At 39.7% G+C, this 23,377-nt stretch overlaps 2 protein-coding genes across 2 annotated transcripts in view; one reads left to right on the top strand and one right to left on the bottom strand.

Annotated features, from left to right (window-relative positions):
• RASGRP1 (RAS guanyl releasing protein 1) overlaps positions 1 to 16,497 on the top strand; it is a 75,848-nt gene extending 59,351 nt beyond the window's left edge. The window contains 10 exon segments of the mRNA XM_072738227.1: positions 1,296 to 1,571; positions 3,030 to 3,110; positions 4,441 to 4,545; positions 5,160 to 5,269; positions 5,875 to 6,019; positions 6,737 to 6,773; positions 7,363 to 7,515; positions 8,703 to 9,088; positions 16,208 to 16,311; positions 16,313 to 16,497. Coding sequence (XP_072594328.1) covers positions 1,296 to 1,571; positions 3,030 to 3,110; positions 4,441 to 4,545; positions 5,160 to 5,269; positions 5,875 to 6,019; positions 6,737 to 6,773; positions 7,363 to 7,515; positions 8,703 to 9,088; positions 16,208 to 16,311; positions 16,313 to 16,337 — 1,422 coding nt within the window. The 3' untranslated portion in view covers positions 16,338 to 16,497.
• The window catches only part of FAM98B (family with sequence similarity 98 member B), a 43,216-nt gene continuing 36,310 nt past the window's right edge, over positions 16,472 to 23,377 (bottom strand). The window contains exon 8 of the mRNA XM_072738228.1: positions 16,472 to 22,466. Coding sequence (XP_072594329.1) covers positions 22,068 to 22,466 — 399 coding nt within the window. The 3' untranslated portion in view covers positions 16,472 to 22,067. The remainder of the gene's footprint in view (positions 22,467 to 23,377) is intronic.

Raw genomic sequence — 23,377 nt, 5'->3', positions numbered from 1 at the left:
ACCAACCACCTTTAGCTCCGGGGATGCTACCCCACTCCACCTTCCAGTTCCCTGCTAGTTCTGCGGAAACTCAGTGGAACCACTGAAAAGATTGCCCGTGTCTCAGAAGTGACAGAGGGAGACAGTCATGGAGATGAACATGCCCTCGTGTTAGTTCTCTTGAAGCTGGGGCTCGCTCCTCTTCCACAGCAGTGCTTCTGTGTGGGTGGCTGCTTGACCCTCAGGGCGGTCTGCACAGCCAGTTCTTGCAAGCCCCTTCCCTACTTCACAGTCATGGTCACTGTTTGCTAAGAGGTGAGTGAGAGGGAGGCCGTCTTGCCAGTTCATCAGGATTGAGGGAGGTGCGCTCCAAACCTCCAGTTCCTCCCTGGGGGCAAATGGTACTTGTTAGACCACAGTCTTATTAAAAGGATGTCCAGCAGCATTTAAAATAGTTATTTTGTGTCTGTGACACGACTAGTGGACAGTCTCTACTTCCCTCCTTGCCTCTGAGGAAGATGGACATCATGGGTGGGGAAGGGGGTTCTGCGAACTGCTTGCAGACGTGGACCAGGTGTGTTTGTCAGGAACGCTGGCTCCCGATGCTCCCTCTTTGGGCTGGTGAGCAACCTCGCCCCTTTCAGGGCACGGTGTGGGCTCTACTGACCCGCCCCCTAGGGCCTCTGCGTCAACCTCTTCCATGCTTTCTTTTGGGAATCGGTCTGTTACCTGAATCTCTGGTTCAGGATTCCGGGCTGTGAACGGAATGTCACACACTTCCTAGACTTTGGCCCATCTGAAAATCATTGCGAGAAGGCCCGCAGAGCAGAGCATAAAGAATGTGCTGGAGACTCCTGACGCCCCGCAGCAATTCCCCGCGCCTGCAGTACAGTCAGCACTTCCAACAGCACACTTCACGTGTCTCTGGAAGCATTCAGATGGCACTAGGGAGGGAAACTGCACGGCTGGAGACAGAGGTCAAAGGGACATTTACTGTTTAATGTATATTCTTGTACCTTTTTAAATTTTTATCTCAGGTTCTCATTTTTTCTTAGTATAAAAATGATAAGACCACACTCAAGATTTTTCAGTTACGTAGTATAATCAAGTAAAGCCTACCTTGCGTTTGTAGATACATTCTGCATTTGAAATAAGCTGGAATTTTAATTTGGGAGTCACAAACTGCAACTTTTAGATGAATCACCTCCTGCCTGGCAAATTAGGGATGGGGTGAAATCATGGGAGGAGCTGAGAGTACTGCAGACGATACTCCCTGCTTGGTGGGTACCTGTGACTGGGTCTCTTCTATTTTGTAGGTTCTGGGTGAGATGACAGAGCTGCTGTCCTCCTGTAGAAACTATGACAACTATCGGCGAGCCTATGGGGAGTGTACCCAATTCAAGATCCCCATCCTGGGGGTGCACCTCAAGGACCTCATCTCCCTGTACGAAGCTATGCCCGACTATCTGGAAGATGGGAAGGTGAACGTCCACAAGCTGCTGGCCCTTTATAATCATATCAATGAGCTGGTCCAGCTGCAAGAGGTGGCCCCGCCCTTAGAGGCCAACAAGGACTTGGTGCATTTGCTGACGGTGAGGCTCCTACAGGAGGCAACTACTAAGGACTAGCTATATACCACAAACCACTCCCCACACCCTAGCAAATAGTACCTCAATTAATACTCATAAAAACTCTGAAGTAGATACTATTATTATCACCATTTTATGGATAGAGATTCTGAGGCACAAAGGCATAATTTCTCAGAGGACCACACATGATTAAGCAGCAGAACCTGGACTCAGACCCAGGTGGAGGGACCTGAGGTTGTGCTCTTAAGCAGTATGCCCTTAGGACTTCTAGAACTGTTTCCCACCCCCCTACGAAAGCAATCCTAAACTCACTGGGAGGAGCTAATAGCAAATCAGGATATAAAGCTTTGTAAGAGATGCAGACAGTGTATTCCCATTAAAAAAAAAAAAAAAAAAAAGGTAAGGCAGTAAGTGTAAAAAAAAAAAAAAAATGGAGGCATTCAGGTCAAGAACAGGCAAATGTGTGGTGCAGGAGCCCAGGATTTGCGTGTTGGGTCCACAGTGAGATAAGATGAACTCTCTTCCATACCCACAATTCTGTAGTTCATCAGCTGTTAGACTGTGGACATGTAACTCTAAATCTGTTTCCGTTTCTATAAATCAGAGAGAGTAATCTCTGGGATAGCTTGTAACTTCTCTTTCAGTTCTAACATTAAACAGTTTTTAATCTGCATTTTTGCAGAATAAAATAATTATAGCCTCTTCTCCCTTCACATGATGATTCTGATAGAGACCCACCGTTCACCTCCTAGCCCTTTCACCAACTGGCCAGGTGACTGTGGCAGGTCTCGGCCTTAGACATCACCTATAAAAAGATGCACTGATCTTAACACTTTCGAATCACAAATTATGTGGTGAAAACTGAACATTCTTCCCAAAAAAATATACATGAGTTCTGAACCTCTTGAAGCCATCCATAGACTCTAGGTTAAGAACAGGATTATTTCTAAGATCTCTCTCCTCTGGATTTTATGGTTTAAGATATATGAAATTGATTAACTCTTACTATCATTTAATGATACCTCTTATCATTTAAACTGGGGTCTGTTGTAGAAAACAAGTGAGGTTGGACCATCTGACCAGATAAGTAGGGCCTTTTGCCTAAGCTTGAAAGCTTAAATATTAAATTATATTTTAAAAGAGGACATCTTGATATTTCTCCACAATTTTACATTTTAGCAAGAAGGAACTAACGCAACGGGATGAGCTCTGGGTGATATGCTATATGTTGGCAAATTGAACTCCAATTTAAAAAAATTAAAAAAAAAAAAAAGGAACTAACACTTGCCCTATTGCCCTAGTGTTACATCCTCCAAACATTGTGAATTTTAAAAACAAACTACTAGAAGAGCCAACAGCAGCAGAGGAAGTACCAAGAAAGAAAGACAGAAAGAAAGACATCAGCCCTGGGAAAAGCAAACAGCAGCCTAGCAAATAACCGTGTTCTGCTTTGACCTGCAGTTGTCCTTAGATCTCTACTATACCGAAGATGAGATCTACGAGCTCTCCTATGCTCGGGAACCAAGGAACCACAGAGCCCCAGTGAGTTGTTCATATTTTTATGCTAAAATTAGTGCATGTAACAGATACTTTACAAGCTGCTCATCAAGGTCATCATCTTAAGGAACAAAACTGTCTTCAGTGTAGTAAGTGTTATATTTCCACTGTGTGCCCAACCTTGTGCTAGGAACAGAGAAAGCTTCAACATTTGTATAAGTAGTTCCTGACCATAAAGAGCCTGAAGTCTACTTGAAGGGATGAGACGAATATAGGAACGGTAAATGACTATGCGCACTAAGCATACCCCAGTGAGTCGTATGGTCAGTTGGTGACTTACCAAGTAGAGAAGGGAGATAGAGTTGTGAGCCACAGTGACATCGCCTTTCTATTTATTATAAAAGATCCCCATATCAGTCGTTTCTCTTCTCTGATTTGTTGGTAAGAATATGCATACTTAGAAAAGCCCGATCATCCCATGTTCCTCTGGAATTTGACCTTATGCTGAGAAGTCCTGAAAATCCTGCAGTCCTGGTGCTTCATGGCTGGACTTTGTCAGGTTGTCTGGCCCTGCCTCTCCTACAGGCAGGTAAAGATGTCAGTCTTCCTTCTGAAGGACCAGTATTGCCCTCCGTTTCCTGGCAAGCTTCCCAGCCCCCAGACATATAGTGCGTAAGGGGAGAGTTAAGGTAGCTAGATTTCATTGTCTCTATGCAGAAAGATCAAGTTCTAGCTCCTGCTGTAATGAAAGCTCTTCACTGAAAATATTTGGCAGGTTTAATTTTCAGGGTGTTAGAGGGCATTTCAAATTGAAAGGATACCTTCTCTCATTTTTGGAAGAGATTTTCATTGGGCCAAGTTGCAGTTAGGAATGGATTCCAAAAAGAAAAAAAAAAAGAAAAAAGAGAAAGAAAGAAAAGAAATGGATTCCATCTCAGCTTGTCCAGGCCTGAGACCTTTTTCCTTGTGTTGTCCCACCTTTTAGCTATTTTTCTCTTCATCCACATCTTTACTAACCTAGTAAGTAGAGAACGGAAAGGGCATTTAATGATCCACTGAACGGAAAAGAAATTCAAATGATCCACTGTACTTTTCTGATAGCTTTGACAAAAGGTTTAATGCAGAGGGAATGGAGAATTTTGAGTTATCTGGAGATGAAGAGAATAAATGGGAGGAGCACTGTCATCTTTGAAGCACACTTGCATTGGCCAGAATTACAGTTGTTGATTTCAATTCCATGTGGGCTCTCAGGTCCTTACCCCTGCAGGTAGCTGAGGGTTGCCAACAGATGTAGCCACCAGCTAGTGAGAAAGGGAGGAGTTGTACGTTGTACTGCATTGTGGTCATTGGGATTTCTCTGAATATTTCATTTTAGCCACTAACACCTTCAAAACCACCAGTCGTAGTGGATTGGGCCTCTGGAATATCTCCCAAACCTGACCCAAAGACCATTAGCAAACACGTCCAGAGGATGGTGGATGTAAGTACAGCTGTGTTTCAGCAGAGAGAAGTAGTGCACTGCCTAGCTTAGTTTTACATGCAAGGTGGTGGGTGGGGCACAGTGGCAGAAACAGAGGTGAGAAACTTGTCCCTAGTGCACACAGGAGACCACTTCTCATATTGGGCCTGTAGGACAGTTCAAGAGTTACATTTTTTGAACATACTTTAGCCTCATGTTACAGCGGGGTGGTACAATAATCGAAAAGTGAGAGCCAACAAGTGATAGAACCAGGAGTCGTCGAGGACGGGAGGGAGCATTTCCAGCTGGGCTGTTAGCAGAAGCAATGGAGGCCGAGAAGTGGGAGAGCATCCCCTGGGCAATGAGCTGGAGCACACAGTGGCCAGGGAGATGCTCAGTCGATGCACCTGTGATTGGACCCGAAAGCCCCTGGCCCCCTGTAGACACCAGCACAGGGCACACCTGGCATGTGCCCCACTGCTTCTCTGCAGCAGCTCTGGGAGCACGGTTCTGCATTCTCTCACTCAGGCCAAGGAGAGGCTTTTAGCAGACGCTCCAGGCCTTGGTCCTTTGGCTCAAGGGAGAAATGATGGGTTTCACTTTGGTAATCACCAAAGAAACTCCTTTCTTCACAGTCTGTCTTCAAGAACTATGATCACGACCAGGATGGATACATTTCTCAGGAAGAGTTTGAAAAGATTGCCGCCAGTTTCCCCTTTTCCTTCTGTGTGATGGACAGGGACAGGTGAGCACCTGTGTACAGGAATAGGCGGCTGTGGCTGCCTGTCTGGGTTTGGTTTGGACCATGACCGACTGTGTTTCGAATGCCTCAGAAGTGAAGACCCCGTAAATCTGCCAGTTAACCAATAGTCAACTATCAATAGGAAAACTATGAGTGCTCCTTGCCTTGTTCTGCAGATCATGAGAAAGGATTATATACTACTTTGCGTGTTTACTTTTCGGAAGGTTACATAAGCCCTACGTTGGTTCTGTGTATGAAATTGAAGGGATGGCTGGTGAGCTCCAGTGCTGTGTCACGTACTGTCTAAAGTCAGAAACCGCAACGTAAGGCATTTCTCTCCCTATACGGTTTCAATTTCTTTTTCAAGTCCTTAAATTTGCTAGGAAAACCTACTTTAGCCAAAGAACACCTCTGTCGAAATGAATACTGCCCTCTCCCCTGCTGTGACATGCTATCCATGTATCCTTATTTAAGAGCAGGGCTCCCGGAAATAATCCCTGCCACTACATACTGTCCTACCCACAAGGATAAAAAAGGTGAATGTCAAGGCTAGAAGCCACTCTTGCTACTCAGACCCCACTCACACCTGGTCTGTCACTTGCTGACAGGGAAGGCCTCATCAGCAGAGACGAGATCACAGCCTACTTCATGAGGGCCAGCTCAATCTACTCCAAGCTGGGCCTGGGCTTTCCTCACAACTTTCAAGAGACCACCTACCTGAAACCTACTTTCTGTGACAACTGTGCTGGCTTTGTAAGTTGTTCTTTGAATGTATCAGGTTTAACTTGGGGAGGGGTATTCGACAGTTTAAAGGATTAAGCCAGGCACAGACCTCACAACCTTTACCAACCATCCCAGCTTATAGCCTAAGTAAACGCCCAGAATAACCGCATTCTCAAATGCATGGTTTTTACCTGAACTCATCTTTACCATTCCTCCCGGATTTGGATTTATTTCTGCCTTCATTGTATAAGGTCTGGGGACAAATGGTAAGAAAGGTTGAATTGGGGATATATTGTTTTAAGTAATTATATTCATATGTTAGAGAAAAGAATGATGAGGCATCCCTGCTCTTTCCCCTTCAAAAGGAACTGCTTTTAAGAAGCCCCATGATTCTGCCCACCTCTGTCCCTCCCAGTCCCTGACCCCAGGGTTCTGTATACTTGTTCTTTAGTTTGGAATCCTGAGAAACCTGTCTGTTCTTCGATTCATCTACTTCAGGCCTCAGGAAGGTCTCCGAAGTCCATGCTAGTGAGCTTCTTGAGAACATTTGACTTTGATCAGCACAAACTCTTCCTGTTTGCAGTTTAAGGTCAGGAGAGTCATGATGGGGAAGATTAACGAGGTTTCCTTCCCACTTGAGGAAGAGAGCACAACAAGGGGAAATAAGGAATGGGTGTCACGTCTAGCCTCCCAGTAGACAGATGACTGACAACTGTACATTCTAACTATCTCTTGTCTGTCTCACAGCTCTGGGGAGTGATCAAACAAGGATATCGATGTAAAGGTAAGGCTCAGCTTTGTTGATTGTGTTGTTTTCCCTGGTCTTAGAGGAAACATTTTTTATCCATAGTAGTTGTCCATTGAATCCACTTCTCAGCACAGTTCACAGCTTCATCCCCAAACTGGCTTCCCTAGAGCACCCATGGAGAGTGACTGCCACCACAGAGAAGAGGAATGCCTGGGTGACCAGTTATGAAGCTCCCCTTTGCGAGGTCCTCTCTCTGTGTGGGTTGTTCTGGAAATAGTGGTGGTGGGTAGGGAGGCTGTTTTCATATGGTCATAAAAAGGTACATAAGAGCTGCGAGCCTCCAGGGGATCTCCTTAAAGTAGGCAGTGTATGCAGGATGACTCAGACACCACTTCTCTCCAAGACAGTAGATGCTGCTTCTGATTCTGAGACTCATGATGAGGGTTTCAACGAGATGGTGAGACCCAGAGGTGACCAAATGAGAAGGCTACTAGCTTTGTTAGGAACAGGAGGCGTCCTAGCTCCTAGGACAGGCATATATATCAGGAGAGCACTGCACAAATGTGGTTTTGAGACTCTGGAGAAGAAAGCGAAAGACTTCCTGACCAGGGTGTCTCGTCCACAGACTGTGGGATGAACTGCCACAAACAGTGCAAAGATCTGGTTGTGTTTGAGTGCAAGAAGCGAGCCAAGAACCCAGCAGCTCCCACAGAGAACAGCGCTGTTGGAGGGCCAGCATCCAGTCTTTGCTCATTGGGAGCCAAAGACCTGCTCCATGGTAAGTAGGCACAGAGAACATTCCTCTTGGAAAGTGAAGTGGGAAGGATAAAGTTTTCAGGGAGGAAAGATGACCTTTGTCCTTCCCCCTTTTAGTAAAAACCACCACAGACTAGTCACAAAAAATACAAATTTTCATGGGAGAAAGGTGGCAGAGAGCAGTGTGAAGGTCTGGTTGGAAAATGGGATGCACGCACCCCCCCCACACACACACACACAAACTCATAATACTCCTCCAAAAAATAAATATTGTGATATTTAAGTTAACAGTATAGTTATAATTTTGAGCTTTATTTGGATAAATACTTATGTTCCCCTGGGTAAAGATTAAACTAGGATCCTTATGATGTATCTGGTATTAAACTGTTGATTCAAATTATAAATGCTGACTCTACCAACCTAATGTCTTGGCTACAAAGTTTAGTGATTAAAAATATGTAACATTTTAATAGAAATGCACACTCTTTAAACATCATTTCATTTCCCCCAAATCCTGGAAGGTAACTAACAGAATCTAAAATCTGTACTTATTAAATAAATGTGTTTATTTGCAAAGCAATAAATTTAGATGATGTATCATCTATCCTACAGCCTAGCACTCATCTCACGTATATCCACTCTTTACTCTTCCAGGAAATTACTCCTAATGCCTAATATCTAGGCTGGGTTCTAGGCAAGGGTGGTGGTTGATTTCCAACTGGTGTCACACAAGGGCAATACATTTTGAGGCACACATCCACAAAGCTAGAACTCCCCTCACAGTTAAGCTATGGCCATTGTGCAAATAGGTCCCAAAGAAAATTCCTACCACCACCTGCAATAGGACCAAAACTTGAATGCTGAGGGCTAGCTACCACATCCCAGGGTCCACAGAAAATATTTATGGACCATTTCTCTCTAGTGAAGCAGGGACTGGCCTCAACTATCTGCAGACACTGAAATCATCTAGGCAGCTTTTGTGCAAGTAGAAAATGCTCTTTCCTAGGATAGATGCAGCCTAGCAACAGTGGCCGTGGCTTCACCAGTAAAGCCCCTTTACCCCCTAAAGAGGGTGCCTGAAAAGGAATCCACTTTGGGCCTATGGAACTCCTATAACCCTAAGAAAGGTTTTACTTGGAACTAATGTGTCAATCGGGAGTTTCTGCTTTTCTGAGATACAGTATTAATATGTCATGTATCTTTCTACAGTACCTGAGGAAGGACCTTTCACATTTCCTAATGGGGAGGCTGTAGAACACAGTGAGGAAAGTAAAGATCGGACCATCATGCTCATGGGAGTGTCCTCACAGAAGATTTCAGTTCGGCTGAAGAGGACTGTCGCCCATAAGGCCACCCAGACGGAATCACTGCCTTGGCTTGGCAATGAGGGTCCTTCTGGTCCCTTTCTACTGTCTTCCCCAAGGAAGACAGCCCAGGATACTCTGTATGTGCTTCCCAGTCCCACATCTCCATGCCCCAGCCCCGTCTTGGTCAGAAAGCGAGCTTTTGTCAAGTGGGAGAATAAAGAATCCCTCATAAAATCAAAGGAGGATCTCCGTCATCTCAGACTCCCAACCTACCAAGAGCTGGAACAGGTACTTTCCTTTTCTTTTTCAGACTCTAAGAGAAGTGGGGCTAAACCAGGGAAGAACATGTGAGCGAAAGATTCTGACCAGGTTGAAAGGAAAGGCTTCTGGCTTTCTTTCGAATCAGTGGCAGCGATGTCTCACGTTACATGGGTAGAACAAGATATACTGGGCTCCCTGTTGCCATAGAGGGACCATTTCAAAGTCTGTTCACAATGGGCTCCTTGAAAAAAAAAAAAGTTTCTACTGATCAGCTTTACCATGCTGACACCCTTTTTTCTAAATGACACTTCAACACATCAGAGAATGTGCTGATCTTCTATATACATTAGACAGTATATGGCAGATGCACAGCTGAATATAATCTATAAACTGATAAACGGCTCCTGGTAGAGTTAAGTTTACAATGTCCTAATTATAAGGTGCCTCACAGAAGCATTATAAAAGGTAAAGTTTACTGAGAAGGAAGAACAGGAGTTTGGGAACATGGTTCCACAAGGTTAGAGAATTTGAAAAAAGGCATAATGAGAGAAGATGTTAAGAAAGAAAAAAAGACAAAGCCAGTTGCCCAAACACTCAATCCTGTAGAGCCAATTACTAATGTACTTCTTTTTGTTTAGAATACAGGGCTCAGGGTGAGGGCTGGCTTAGATGGCTTCCTACCAATGATACGTAACTTAAATCGTTTTAGAAATAGGGAATGTGTTTTTGGAGGCCTGGCAGTACAAATACAAAACTAACATCCATCTAGCTAAAATTCCTTACGTAGCGAAATTGCCCAAAAGGGCCTCAGAATTCTCTGCCTTGTTCTCAGTGTTGTACCTTCCCTGTCATACCCATAGAAACTAAATTCATGTGACACTCTTGGCTTGGTGTCTGGAACAAAGAACATAATATTAGGAGGATCATATGAAAAAAGTAACATTTTCTGGATGAAAGGTATTCTCTTGTTCACAGGGTTTTTAAGAATCAGAAGGTGGCCAGATGTGGGTTACGCCAAAGCCCTTTCTCTTTAGCAGTGGAAACTGCCAAAAGCAACTTACAAGCACTCTGGTTTTGGGGACACAGATTTTGTGATTCTAATCCCAGATACTTTTTAAACTAGCTGTTAAACTGTGCCTTACTTGGTCTGCTGTAAAATACAGGGTCAGGATTTCAAGCTATGGTTTGTCTTTAGATCATGAATAATTATCCCATAACATTTACCTACCATTTACCTATAGCTATCTAGATAATTTCCATCGAGAAACAATTCATTGTATCCAAACTACCCAGATGCTGCCTATACTTGCAGGGAGGGAGTAATCAATACGTATAATGTAAGAACTTGGGTTCATAGAGGACTAGAGACATCATCATGGCAACAGGAGTTGTATCTTTCGACTCTCCCCTCTTATTTACAACAAACATTGTAGAGCACAGGCACATACAAATCTCCTGGGGATGCAAAGTAGGTGGCTAGGCCTCAGATCCAAGGAAGTTTGGTGAGCTGCTCTACTCCATCTTGCCACAATCAGGCAAGAGCAACAGTGGCGAGGACAAACCAGGTCAGGCATGAAAGGAAGGTACAGAAGTTATGGGCGTCCCACCAGTCAGTGCACCATGGGAGTGGAGTGAGACGGAGGAGAGTTTGGGGACAGAGGCTTAGGAGAAAGGAGTCAGCCTCCCTCCTCAGGATGACACCGCAATACACCGGGCTTCCTTCCTCACAGAGGAAGGAGGCAGGTAAGAATAGCACAGGGCACTGGAGGAACACATTCAGCAGGTTTGCCCATGGACCTCTGGGAGTACCCTGACTCAAGGATTCCCCCGTATCATCCCATACAGCCGTCCACCTCTGCCACCAGCACTCTGTACACCAGCTTTTTAAACACACACTCCCAAGTGTAGCACCAGAGCCAGCTTAGGTAAAAAGAAACCCAAAACTTCAGCTATAGTATGTGGCCATCTTATGAAAAACAAAAGGACTTTAACTGCCAATTTACCCAACTGTAACAGTCAAAGTAAACAATTAAGAAAGGTGTGTGCTACTTCAAATAGGATGGCAGAGGCATGCTATAGGAAACTCAAGGTAATATGGTATCACAAAAAAAGTAATTCCAGCAACCAAACTCAAAGGCATGGAGTATTGGGATCTAACTGATAAAGAATTCATAGTAGCTGTTATGAATTCATGAGATTCAACAAGCTGCAAGACAACATAAGTAATTGAATGAACTAAGGAATAAAATTAATGAACAGAAGTTCTTTGCCAAAAAGACAAATTTTTAAAGAACCAGATAAATTCTGGAGCTAAAGAATTCAATGAGCTGAAAGCTCATTAGGAAATAAAGCAAGGAAAGAACTAGCAACTTAGAGGACAGGAATTTAGAAATGATTGAGAAGAGGCTAGAGAACAAAGATTTTAAATAAAGTAAAGAAACCCTACAAGAGCTATCATATGATGAGAAAGATATAGAAGGAAAATTAGAGAAATAATAGCTGAGAATTTCCCAAACCTGGAGAAGAAATTGGAGAATACAAGTCCAAGAAGCTAACAGACCACCCAATTTTAATGCAGCTGTCAAAAGTCACTGATAAAGAAAGGATCTTAAAACCTGGGGAAAAAAAGAAACCTTTTATAAAGGAAACTCATTAGCTATCAGCAGGTTTCTCAGCAGAAACTTTACAGGGTAAGAGAAAGTAAAATGACAAAGTGTAAAAAGACAAAAACTGCCAGCCAAGAATACTTCATCCAGTAGTCACCTTTCAAATAAAGGTTTTCTCAGACTGAAAACTGAAAGTGCTCACCACCACTAGACCCTGCCTTGCAAGAAATGCTGAAAGTAGTCTTCAAGCTGAACTGAAAGGATGCTAATTAGTGACATAAAAGCAAATGAAAGTACACCATACTTCAACAATGATGAGAAGCAGAATCAGAAAACTGTAACTATATTAGAATGGTGTATTCAACCTCTTAATTATAGGATAAAGGCCTAAGGAAAACAGCATTAAAGATAACTGTAGCTACTATAATTTTTCAGTGAATTCACAGCATAAAGATAAACTATGACATCAAAAATATAAAAGGGAAGAAATATAAGAGTGGATAGCACTTTCTCTTTGCTCACCTATAAAATGTCAAGATAAAAAGGGATGTTCTAATTATGAGATGTTTTATGTGTAGGCCACATGGTAATCACAAAGCAAAAAGAAAGGAATCTTGCCACTTGCAACTTCCTAGACATGGAAGGAACTAAAGAATATCATGCTAAGTGAAATAAGTTAGAGAAGGACAAATACCTTATGCTTTCACTCGTGGAATTTAAGAAAACAAAACAGATGAACATAGGGGAAAGGAAGGAAAAATAAGAGGAAAACAGAGAGGGAGGCAAACCATTAAAGACTCTCAACTACAGGGAACAAACAGGGTTGCTGGAGGGGAAGTGGGGTGGATGGGGTAATGGGTGATGGGCATTAAGAAGGGCAACTGAGGGATGCCTCGGTGGCTCAGCAGTTGAGTGTCTGCCTCAGCAGTTGAGCTGACTCCAGGGCATGATCCTGGAGTCCTGGGATGGAATCCCACATCAGGTTCCCTGGAGGGAGCCTGCTTCTCCCTCTGCCTAGGTCTCTGCCTCTCTCTGTGTATCTCATGAATAATAAAATCTAAAAAAAAAAAAAAAAAAAAAAAAAAGGAGGCTACTTGATTTAATGAGAACTGGGTGTTGTATGCAACTGATGATGCTAAATTCTACCTCTGAAAATAATAATACAATGTATTAAGTTGAATTTAAATAAAAAATTTTAAATGCTCAAAATCATACTTTACAAAAGTAAACAGAACAAAGGGAAAAAGAAAATGGAGATACAAAACAACCAGAAGGCAAATAAAATGGCTGTAGTAAGTCCTTACATAACAACAGTCACTCTATAAATGGATTGGTTTCACCAATCAAGAGGCACAGCCTGGCTAGATAAAAAAAATAAGACCCAATTCTATGCTGCCCACAGGAAACTCATTTCAGCTCTAACGAGTCACATATTGGCTCAAAGTAAACGGATGGAAGAGGATATTCCATGCAAATAGAAACCAAGAGAAAAACGGGGCCTAGCCATACTTATATCAAACAAAATAGACCTAAAGCAAAAAATAACAAGAAACAAAGGTCATAAGATAATCAATACACCAACAAGCTATAACAGTTCTAATAATATATATGCACCCAACACTGGGCTTCACTGGTGAAATCTGAACATTCAAAGAATTAACACCAATTCTTCTCAAAATCCTCCAAAAATTGAGGAGAGAATACTTACAAAATTATTCTATGAGAAGAGCATTATTACTCTGATACCAGAGCCAGATTAGGACACAACAAAACTATAGACCAATGTTGCTAATGAATACAAATGCAAGCATTTTCGACAATATATTATCAAACTAAATTCAGGAACACATAAAAAGGATTTTACACCAAGACCAACTGGAATTTATCCCTTGGATGCAACAAGCACAGGTCAACATACACAAATTAAGAAATGTAATTTATCACATTAGTAAAATGAAAGATAAAAAGAAATCACAGGATCATCTCAATAGAGGCAGAAAAGGCATTTGACAAAGTACAACACCCTTTCATGATTTAAAAAAAAATAAATAAAAAGGCATACTAGGTATAGAAGGAACATATCTCCACATAGGAAGAGCCCAAAATGATAAACCCATTAACTAACATACTAGTGAAAAAAAGTTAAAGCTTTTTCTCTAAGATCAGAAACAAGCCACAAGGAGGCGGACTCTCACCACTCTTATCCAACATACTACTAGAAATCTTAGCTAAAGCAATTAAGCAAGACAAAGAAATAAACAGCATCCAAATCAGGAAAGAGGTAAAAGTATCACTATTTGCAGACGATATGGGTCTGTATATATAAAATTACCAAAACAACTGAAAAACTGAACTAATCAAAAATTTCAGTATAATTGCAGGCTACGAAATCAACATACAGAAATCAGCTGCATTTCTACATGCTAAGGATGAAATATTGGAAAAAAGAGAACTATCCTATTCACAATAGCACCAAAAGCAATGAAATACTTCAGAATACATTTAACCAAGGAAGTGTAAGAGCCGAAAACAAGACTTTGCTGAAAGAAACTGAAGACACAAATGGGAAGATATCCCATGTTCATGATCAGAAGAACTATTAAAATGTCCATACTACCCAAAACCATCTACAGATTTAATGCAATCACTACTAAAATACCAATGGCATTCTTCACAGAAATAGAAAAAACAATTCTAAAATTTGTATGGAACTACAAAAGAACAAAGCTGGAGATATCATACTTCCTGACTTCAAACTATACTCAAAGCTACAGTAATAAAATCAGTACAGTACTGGCATAAAAACTAACACAGACGAATGGAAGAATAAGGAGAGCCCAGAATTACACCTTGAGTATAGAGCGAGTTAATATTTAATAAGGGCACCAAGAGCACCTAAGGGGGAAAAGGATAGTGTGTCTCTTCAACAAACAGACACTATCTCAAACTTAAAAGCTTTTGCACAGCAAAAGCATTAACAAAATGCAAAGGCAATAGAGAATGGGAGAAAATTTTTGCAAACCATTAATTTGATAAAGGGTTGATATTCAATTTATATAAAGAATTCACACAACCCAATAACAACAGTTCTTTTAGTTTAGAAGAACCAAAGAGACATTTTCTAAAGAATACATACAAATGGCCAAGAAGTACATAAAAAGATGCTCAATATCACTCATCATCAAGGAAAAGTAAATCAAAACACAAGCTATCAAGTCACACTTGTTAGAATGACTACTATCAAGAAAACAAAATACCAAGTGCTTGCAAAGATGTGCTGAAGAGAACCCTCTTGACCTGTTGCTGAGAATGTAAATTAGAGCAGCCACTATGGAACACAGTGTGGAGGTTCCTCAAATATTAAAAGTAGAACTATCATATTATCCAGCAATTTCACTTCTGGGTACTTATCTGAAGAACACAAAAATACTAACTAAATACTAACACAAAAAGATACATACACCCTCATGTTTACTGCATTATTTATAATAGCCAAGAGACAAAACCACCTAAGTGTCCATACCTCATCAATGTCCATACCACAGTAAAAATGTCCATACCATGGAGTATCATTCAGCCATGAGAAGGGAATTTGCAGCAACATGGATGGGCCTTGGGCACATTATGCTAAGTAGAGAAGTGATAAGTATTGTATAACATCACTTATACATGGAATTTTAAAAAGCCACACTTGTAAAACCAGATTAAAATGGTGGTTACCAGGGGAACCTGGGAACCAGGGAAGAATGGGGGGTACAGATGGTGTTTAAGGGTACAAACTTAAAACAACTGGTAAATAAGCCTAAAAGATATAATGCATAGTACAATGACTACAGACAATAATCCTGTACTATAATCCTCAAACCTGCTGAGTCCAGAACTTAAATTATTCCAGTTATTAAAAAGGATAATACTGTAATGAAAGGTACTGATTGTCTTTATAATGGCAGTATTACAACCTATCAAATTAACATGTTGTACACCTTAAATTTATACAATGTCATAGGTCAAATATAATTCAATTTTTAAAACTCAGAAGACTGGAAATCAACTGCCACAGAGAATTGGATAATTAAATCCCAGTTTAGGGGGTAGAATAAAATTCTTTATCAAAGGAGTCCATTAGTTTTCAGTGATTTGGGGAAAAAAAACTTAAATAAACTATAATATTTTGTATGACAGTACTGAGTCACTGTTTTCATACCTCAGACCTAACCAGAGACTCCATTTCTGCTAAGTTTAGATCTCCTATGATGCAGCATCCGAAGGTTTTATTATCCACGTCTTGTCTGGGAATGGTTTATTCCACCTGCTAGCCACCTTTAATTCAATAACAAAAACTAATTGCTGTTTGCACATGCTTACTTGGTATTTAACTTGTTATTTTCTATTCAGAGCAAAATAACTGTCTTGAAAATAGTTTTTAATTCTCAGCCACAGTGAATAGAAAATGCCAATCAAGTGTAGTACTTCCAATGTTGTAACTGATTTGCTATTCATTGCTGCTTTATTAACATGCCTCATTCTCCTTTCCCTTTAGGAAATAAATACCCTGAAAGCAGATAATGATGCTCTGAAGATCCAACTGAAATATGCACAGAAGAAAATAGAAACCCTCCAACTTGCAAGAAGCAATCATGTCTTAGATGGAACAAGGTGACTGTTCTTAGCCCAGAAACTGGAGGAGTACAATGTGTCAAGTCTATCAGAGGTCTCCAAAATAAAACCAGTAACACAAACCCCTGGGGAATCTTTGAGTGTCCAGCTATTTAAAAAGGGTACTTTAAAAAAGAAAAGCAAGTTATTCTTTTTTTTCTCTTTTTTTCTTTTTTTTTTTTTTTTTTACTTGAAAGACTCCTAGTCCGTTGAATCAAAGGGTAGGAAAGCTAAAGAATGCAAAAATTTTTCCCATTCATACCAAACTTTTTCTTCCCCCCGGGGAATAACACCAACAGCTTGATAAAAACATGACTACAGATTTCCGACAAGGTTGATTCTCCTATGTTGCCTGTGTAGCTACTTCTTCCTTAGAACTAAAATCCCTGGAAAATCTATTTGCTTCTTTCTGTGGGTTTTCTGTGAACTGAGGGGTTTGTTTTGTTCCATCCAAAGCTTGCTCACAATGGAAAGATATATTCTAAAAATAGATATACTTCCTCTATCTTCCAGCCTTCTTTTCGAATCTGGGTTCCCACTTCACTACCTCAGATCTCATCAGTTACATTTTTCCCCACTCCTTCCTCACTAGGCTCATATTCACATGAGGATATCTACCCTAGGAATAAACTTCTGAAGATGAAGCCACAGAATGGGGGAGGGGGCGCGGGGTAAGTGACCAAGACATTATCTAATTACAGGTCAACTCAGTTTTAGTCTTACCGCTGTTAAGTAGGCAAATGAAATATCTGGAAACATAGCTAATACCACCTCATACGCAAATGGCCAGGTACCTTAAAAAAAAAAAAAAAAAACCCTACAAACATGATGTTTGTCCTTCTATATCTATATTGGATAGAATTAGGAATTTATGGCTTTTTGATAAGAGTCTATTTAACTTTTCATGTGCCATCTTTATCCTTTCTTTTTTTGAAGTAACTATTTTGAACTGAATTTGTGCTATACTGTCTTCACTATTAATATTATTTAGAAATAAGCTAACTGGATCAGAGGCTTCAATAAGACCTGAGAGTGTGTATATGTGTATATATCATGTATATACAATATCAAGTATGCATGTGACTTGGAATTTTGTTTCCTCCTTCATAAAATGTGGAAGTGAATTAAACAACTCTGTCATTTACACAAATCCACAAATATAAAGCTCAGTTTGTTACAAGATAAATTGCTTACAATGTAAACTGTACTATTTAGCAAAATCACAATTAAGAGTCCTATGAGTTTTCTATTAATGAAAGTTAATGATAAATGGGCTCATTTAGTTGTCTGGGCAACTGTTTACAAACTCTCGATCTGTAAAATTTATCAGACTCTTGATTTCTCTAAAAAGTTCATGAAATTTTCTTTTTGAGGGGAACTTACCTTCTATGCTTAGAAAGCTTGGTACCAAGCAGATCTGAAATTCATACACAAGTTGACCAATTGCTAAGAACATAATCTCCACAATTAAAGTTCGAAACCTAAAGCCAGCAATACCAAATCTTAATCAGAATACAAAGTATATATACAGTGTAACTTCCTTGGAGGATTCAGACCATTTAAGAAGTTTCTTTGATGAAGACCAATTCCTATTTGCATACCTCCTTGTACTGTTAGTGACAAAGCTAGTAAGTAGCTTTCCGTTAGTGTTTTAAAGAATTGCTTTACACAAAAATTTACCCTAATTCCAAACTCAGAAATCTCCATAGCAGGCTGCTTTGGTCCATCACCAGGTGAAGCACTTTGTCCATATAATGTAAGTAACAAACATTAATTTCTGATAATCTTTAAAATTCACATTCTTCATTATTATTCTTTCCCTCTGATATAGACCAAAGGTGGTACAGCTCAATTTCTTCATAAGTGTAGTCACATAACACGAATTTTTTCATTTTCCTTCCCTCCATCCAAAATAGAGATCCCAAGTTCATTCTTGTGTACATAATCTGTAATCCTAGAATTCCAAAGGTTAGAGCTCCTTAATCAGTCAAAGCAATATGGCTGGAGGGTCTCACGCATTCCAGAACTTATCACTGAAATGGATAGGAAGCAGTTTTGTTAGAAGTTTTTACAGTCCAGCAAGGGCCAAAGAAGAATAGTATGTTAAATAATATTATTTGCACTGAACTACATGGGGTTAGAATCTATAGAAATAATATTTTTGGAAACTTTTGGTTTGTCAAGCAAGCCTAGACTCGAAATAAGTTTGAGCACCTATTTATCTGTCAAAACAAGGACAAATCTTGTTTTGTCAACAGCAACGTCATTTCTCATTTTCTTTGGTAATTAACTTGCCTTTTTACTGACCATTTGTGAATTTCTGTCTAAAGGATGTATAATGTAAAAGAACTGCAAGGAAAAAACAAGTGTACAGATTGTAAAGGGTTTTTTTTTTGATATCTAATGTAAGTTTTCTTTGTGTAATATTTGTATGATAAAAAAATTCAAATCCCTACCACATAGCTGTGTTGTTTCTTCTAGTTATGAATATGCAGAAGCTTCTCTTGAATTTTTACTACAATCCACAGCTGACACCACTCCCCCTATTCTATTAACTGGGTTTTCCTGGAAGGAAAAGGAAAAAATTACTCGGTGTAAGTTTTTCTAAACCTTTTTATAACTTGAAGTAACAGTACAGAAATATTCAACCTTTTCCGATCCTATTGCATAAGGACTTACAGTGGTCCCCAAATACTATCTATAAATACTTAACAATGAAGGAGATAGATTTGAGGTGGTCATTTCTCTGTGGCTTTTCTCTTTAATTCCATAGTTCTAAGAAAACTAGCAAGTAAAGAACAACTTTGGAGTTGTGCATGAAATTGGTAGAGGATAGTTCTAATATAGACCCCACCCCCCCAGAGCAATTCATTTGTGTTCATGATTAGAGTGATTAAGAGATGGTCAGGACTTTCCCTTAACCGCCAGCCAACTTTTGTTTAACCAGACCAATGAATAGTGGGGTAAATTCCACTACAGGATGCATTGTTATATTTGGATGTGGGTATATTTATCATTTTGGCAATTCTTAACACTTCTTACAAAATAAGTCACATTGACAACCTGATTCTGAAGAGATTAAACTGCCTCCTTTCTTCCATCCCCCTTTTCTCTATGTATGTCCTTATAAGGCATATATAGTCTCGTTGCTCAGAACATTCCCTGGTCACACATCTTTTCTGGGTTATTGTACCTTCTTTTGACATAAAATGGATGGGGATACATATTCTTTACATGGTACAGATGAGAGATTCCTTACTTTAATCCAGAATCTCTCAGTAAGGTCTTGTGTTTAGATGCTATAAGATACCAAAGACTAGACCAAGGCAGGGAAGAAAAAAAGGGGGGGGGGGGGAGGATAAATGAGGTAATAGGGAAAAATGAAATTGAGAACCAGGCAAAAAGGAATGAAGAGGAGGTCCATAAAAAGGTTTAGACTGTAGGAAGCAGTGAAGTACCATTCATCATACTCTACATTTGTACCACAATCAATTTATAACACATTTTCAAATTATGGCTATTGATACCAAAACCCCACACTGCCTACTGCTAGTCTAGATATTGCTCAGCACACTCTTCTACCAAAGAAATTTTTATTTAAAAAAAGAGTATCATGAAAATCCTACCTTCCAGGGAAGAATAAGATGTTAGGGTCTAAATCATCCTGCTTTTCATTCAAGTGAAATTTATAAGAATGTGTAAATAGAAGTGATTCCAGGAGCCAGTGATAAAATTGGACAAGATTTAAAGTGAGCAGGGGCACCTTGGGTGGCTCAGTGGCTGAGCGTCTGCCTTCGGCTCAGGTCATGATCCCAGGGTCCTGGGATCAAGTCCCACAATCGGGCTCCCTGCAAGGAAGGAGCCTGCTTCTCCCTCTGCCTGTGTTTCTGCCTCCCTCTGTGTGTGTGTCTCATGAATAAATAAATAAAAAGATTTAAAGTGAGCACAATACTCAACAGCACTCCTATGAAAATACAAGGAAATCTTACAGAAATGGACAAATTAATGTTTCTGCCATTGTTTGCCATAAACCTTTAGTGATAAAAGTTGAAGGTAGTTGTAAACCCCTTCTAAGTCAGCAACTATACTCCAGTAGTCTTTGATTACATATTTTTAGAAATTATTTATTTTTCAGAGTTCATAGCTATTGAAAAAAAATGTTTTAATTATGGAAAGCCTTTTTTCCCAACTATCACAAATGAAATTAAGTATATTCATTAAATATAAACACATTTTTAAATTCTATTTTACAAATAACCTAAAGTATGTTTCCCTATCCTGAACAAACTTCTTTGAAGAGTTAGCTTGAAAACTACATGGCAAAGACTGCAGTATACACTATATTTACTTTTAAAGTTTTAACATTGTTCTAGATTTCAGTTCAGGGTTTACTGTAAAGCAAACAACACAACAACAATGAAACTGCCAAATATCAAATACGATGTGTCCACTGATAATCAGCTTTCTATCTGCTGAATTTGCTAGATCACAGAAAGTTGTTACGTACAGGTGTCAACCAGGAGCCCACACTAGGATACACATTTTACAGTGGGAATGAAAAAATATATGTGACTCTCTTATCTAACTCTCTATACTAAGAGGAAAATGCATTACTTAGCCCGCTTCTTAAACCATTCACAACAAGCCCTCAATAAATTGCACTTGTAGTTAGATCTTTATGAAACAATCTGAGAAGAGTGCAAGTGTCATATTCCTTATTTGATAAATGAGGACAAATCAATCCTTGAGAGCTATGGTCATTTCAGCCCACAGCACCTCTGGGCTAGTGCCATGATTCAAATTCACAACTCTATCCCAAACCTTTACTTCCTCCAACCACCAACTACATTCCCTGTTTCCAAAATCTAGCTATGAATCAGAATTTCCAAGGGATGCCCCAGTTCTACCTCCAATGGACTGAAACTGGAAATTACTGCCCTAATCCTGGGCAATACAGCTTAATCTGCTTTTTGATATCCAAACACCTAAAGTGATGGCACAAATGATGAAGAGACCAGTTTAAATGAGTATTTTTCACATCACCATGTAAAATTATTATTTGTCCTCATCCCTTTTAGAGTAAGTCTGACCTCATTCTTTAATTTTGCTTTGTTAAACAAAATCAGATTTCAAATCCACTTGGAAAATAAATCAAATATACATAGCAAAAAATAGGCTTGAGCTTCAATTAATGAACTTTAACAGAATCCTGGTCAGAGGAATTGCCTCCTATAAAAAAACAAACAAGTCATGACAACTACCTATCAGATCAGTTCCGTTCCCTATTTCATGGAGTATAATTATCAAATACAAAACACAGCCACAGGAATACAGATGAGACAATAGTCTATATTCCTTTCCATAACAAGTGGGATAATTTATGTGTTTCAAATCTGAATAAAATACAGGTAACAATCTAAATTCAATCATGACAATAAAATACTTTCCATTTTCCAAGTCTGATGGTAATAAATATTTACATTTTTAAAAATAATTTTTGCTCATTTTTTGTTTTAAAAAGACATGCTCAAGGATACACAGAATATGGAAAAATCATCACTTTGCCTAAGAGATCAAATGGTAGTATAAAACAATGCTCTCACATATTAACCCAATTCAAGAATGGTATCAGGGAATCTAACATGGTGTTTACTTCAAAGATGACATTCCAAGTATGTTATTTACAACACTACACCTAATGTCTCTGCCAAGAAGTAAGCACTGCTATCTAATTTTGGTAGTTTTTAATATCTTCTATATCCACCACCACCTCCTCCATATGGATCTCCATAACCTCTTCCACCATAGCCTCCTCTTCCACCATAGCCCCCTCCTCTTCCACCATAATCTCCCCTCCCACCATAATCTCCTCTGCCTTGAAAACCTCCTCCTCTACCTCCCCCTCCCCCACTTCCTCCCCACCCTCCTCCTCCTCCTCCTCCTCCTCCACTACCACCGCCTCCCCAACCTCCCCCACCTCCCCAGCCACCTCTTCCACCCCCACCACCTCCTCGACCACCCCCACCACCCCAACCACCCCTTCCGCCCCCTTCTTGTCTCTTTTGCCAAGGGGGCATTTCAGGGGGTGGTGGTTCAATTTCATTTGGCCGTCCTCCTCGGTCAGGCACCCTTCCCATCAGCACCTGTGTGAAGAAACACTGTCTTTCAGTTTCTAATATATTTAGAAATTACAATTTACATAAAGAATTCAACTGATATTGAATTTACTGTTCTAATAAAGAAATAGAAGCCAAATATTTAAGGACATGAAAGTATGAGACATGCAATACAAATTAATACTGAAAATATAAATGTGTTGTATGACAAATTCCTCACAACATGGAATTATTTTAAAACAATACGGGGAATATTACTGAGACTTAAGGGCTTGTTAATTTTCTCTTGTTTAAATTTGTTTACCAAATTCTGTAACAAATGCAGTACTCACCATACTAAAATATTTTTAGCAGAACATTTTCAGTATACATAAACTATATTCATTAACTTTGTATCTATTTATACAACTCTAGACTTCCCATTACCATTCATTTGGTAATGGATTATCCAATAAAAGACTATATTCCTAAACATGTGTTATTTTAACAAAGTATGAAGTATATATGGTAACACTTGGATATGAGATGTTAAAGATGAATATAATGATTATAATCCATGGTATCACTCTAGAGATACGAGGATTCTCAATGAACTATTCCTTTCTTATGAAACTTAAGCCCACTAGCATTCAGTAATGATACTATATAATTGTACAAAAAATAAAGTCTTGATAGGCTCTCTTTACCATGCTTTACAATACTTGAAGGATAAGCCAAGGAGGAGTTTAAGTCCCCAGCCTGCTGTAGAAAGGAGCTACTTTAAATATATCCAATAAACACAGACAATGGTGAGGAAGGAAGCTAGGAGACTAGCTTCCTGCTAGTCTCTTTCAGGAAAGAAGGTAACTGCCACAACAAAAATGACCTACAAATCAGATGGGTTCTACTTCCATTGATCCTCTAATCAAAACCATGTTTTAGTAATTTACATCATAAAT

This window comes from Vulpes vulpes, chromosome 15 (assembly GCF_048418805.1).
Source record: "Vulpes vulpes isolate BD-2025 chromosome 15, VulVul3, whole genome shotgun sequence".
NCBI lineage: Eukaryota > Metazoa > Chordata > Mammalia > Carnivora > Canidae > Vulpes > Vulpes vulpes.
Note: the sequence above shows the minus strand (reverse complement) of the source record. Positions and strands in the feature narration are given on the sequence as shown.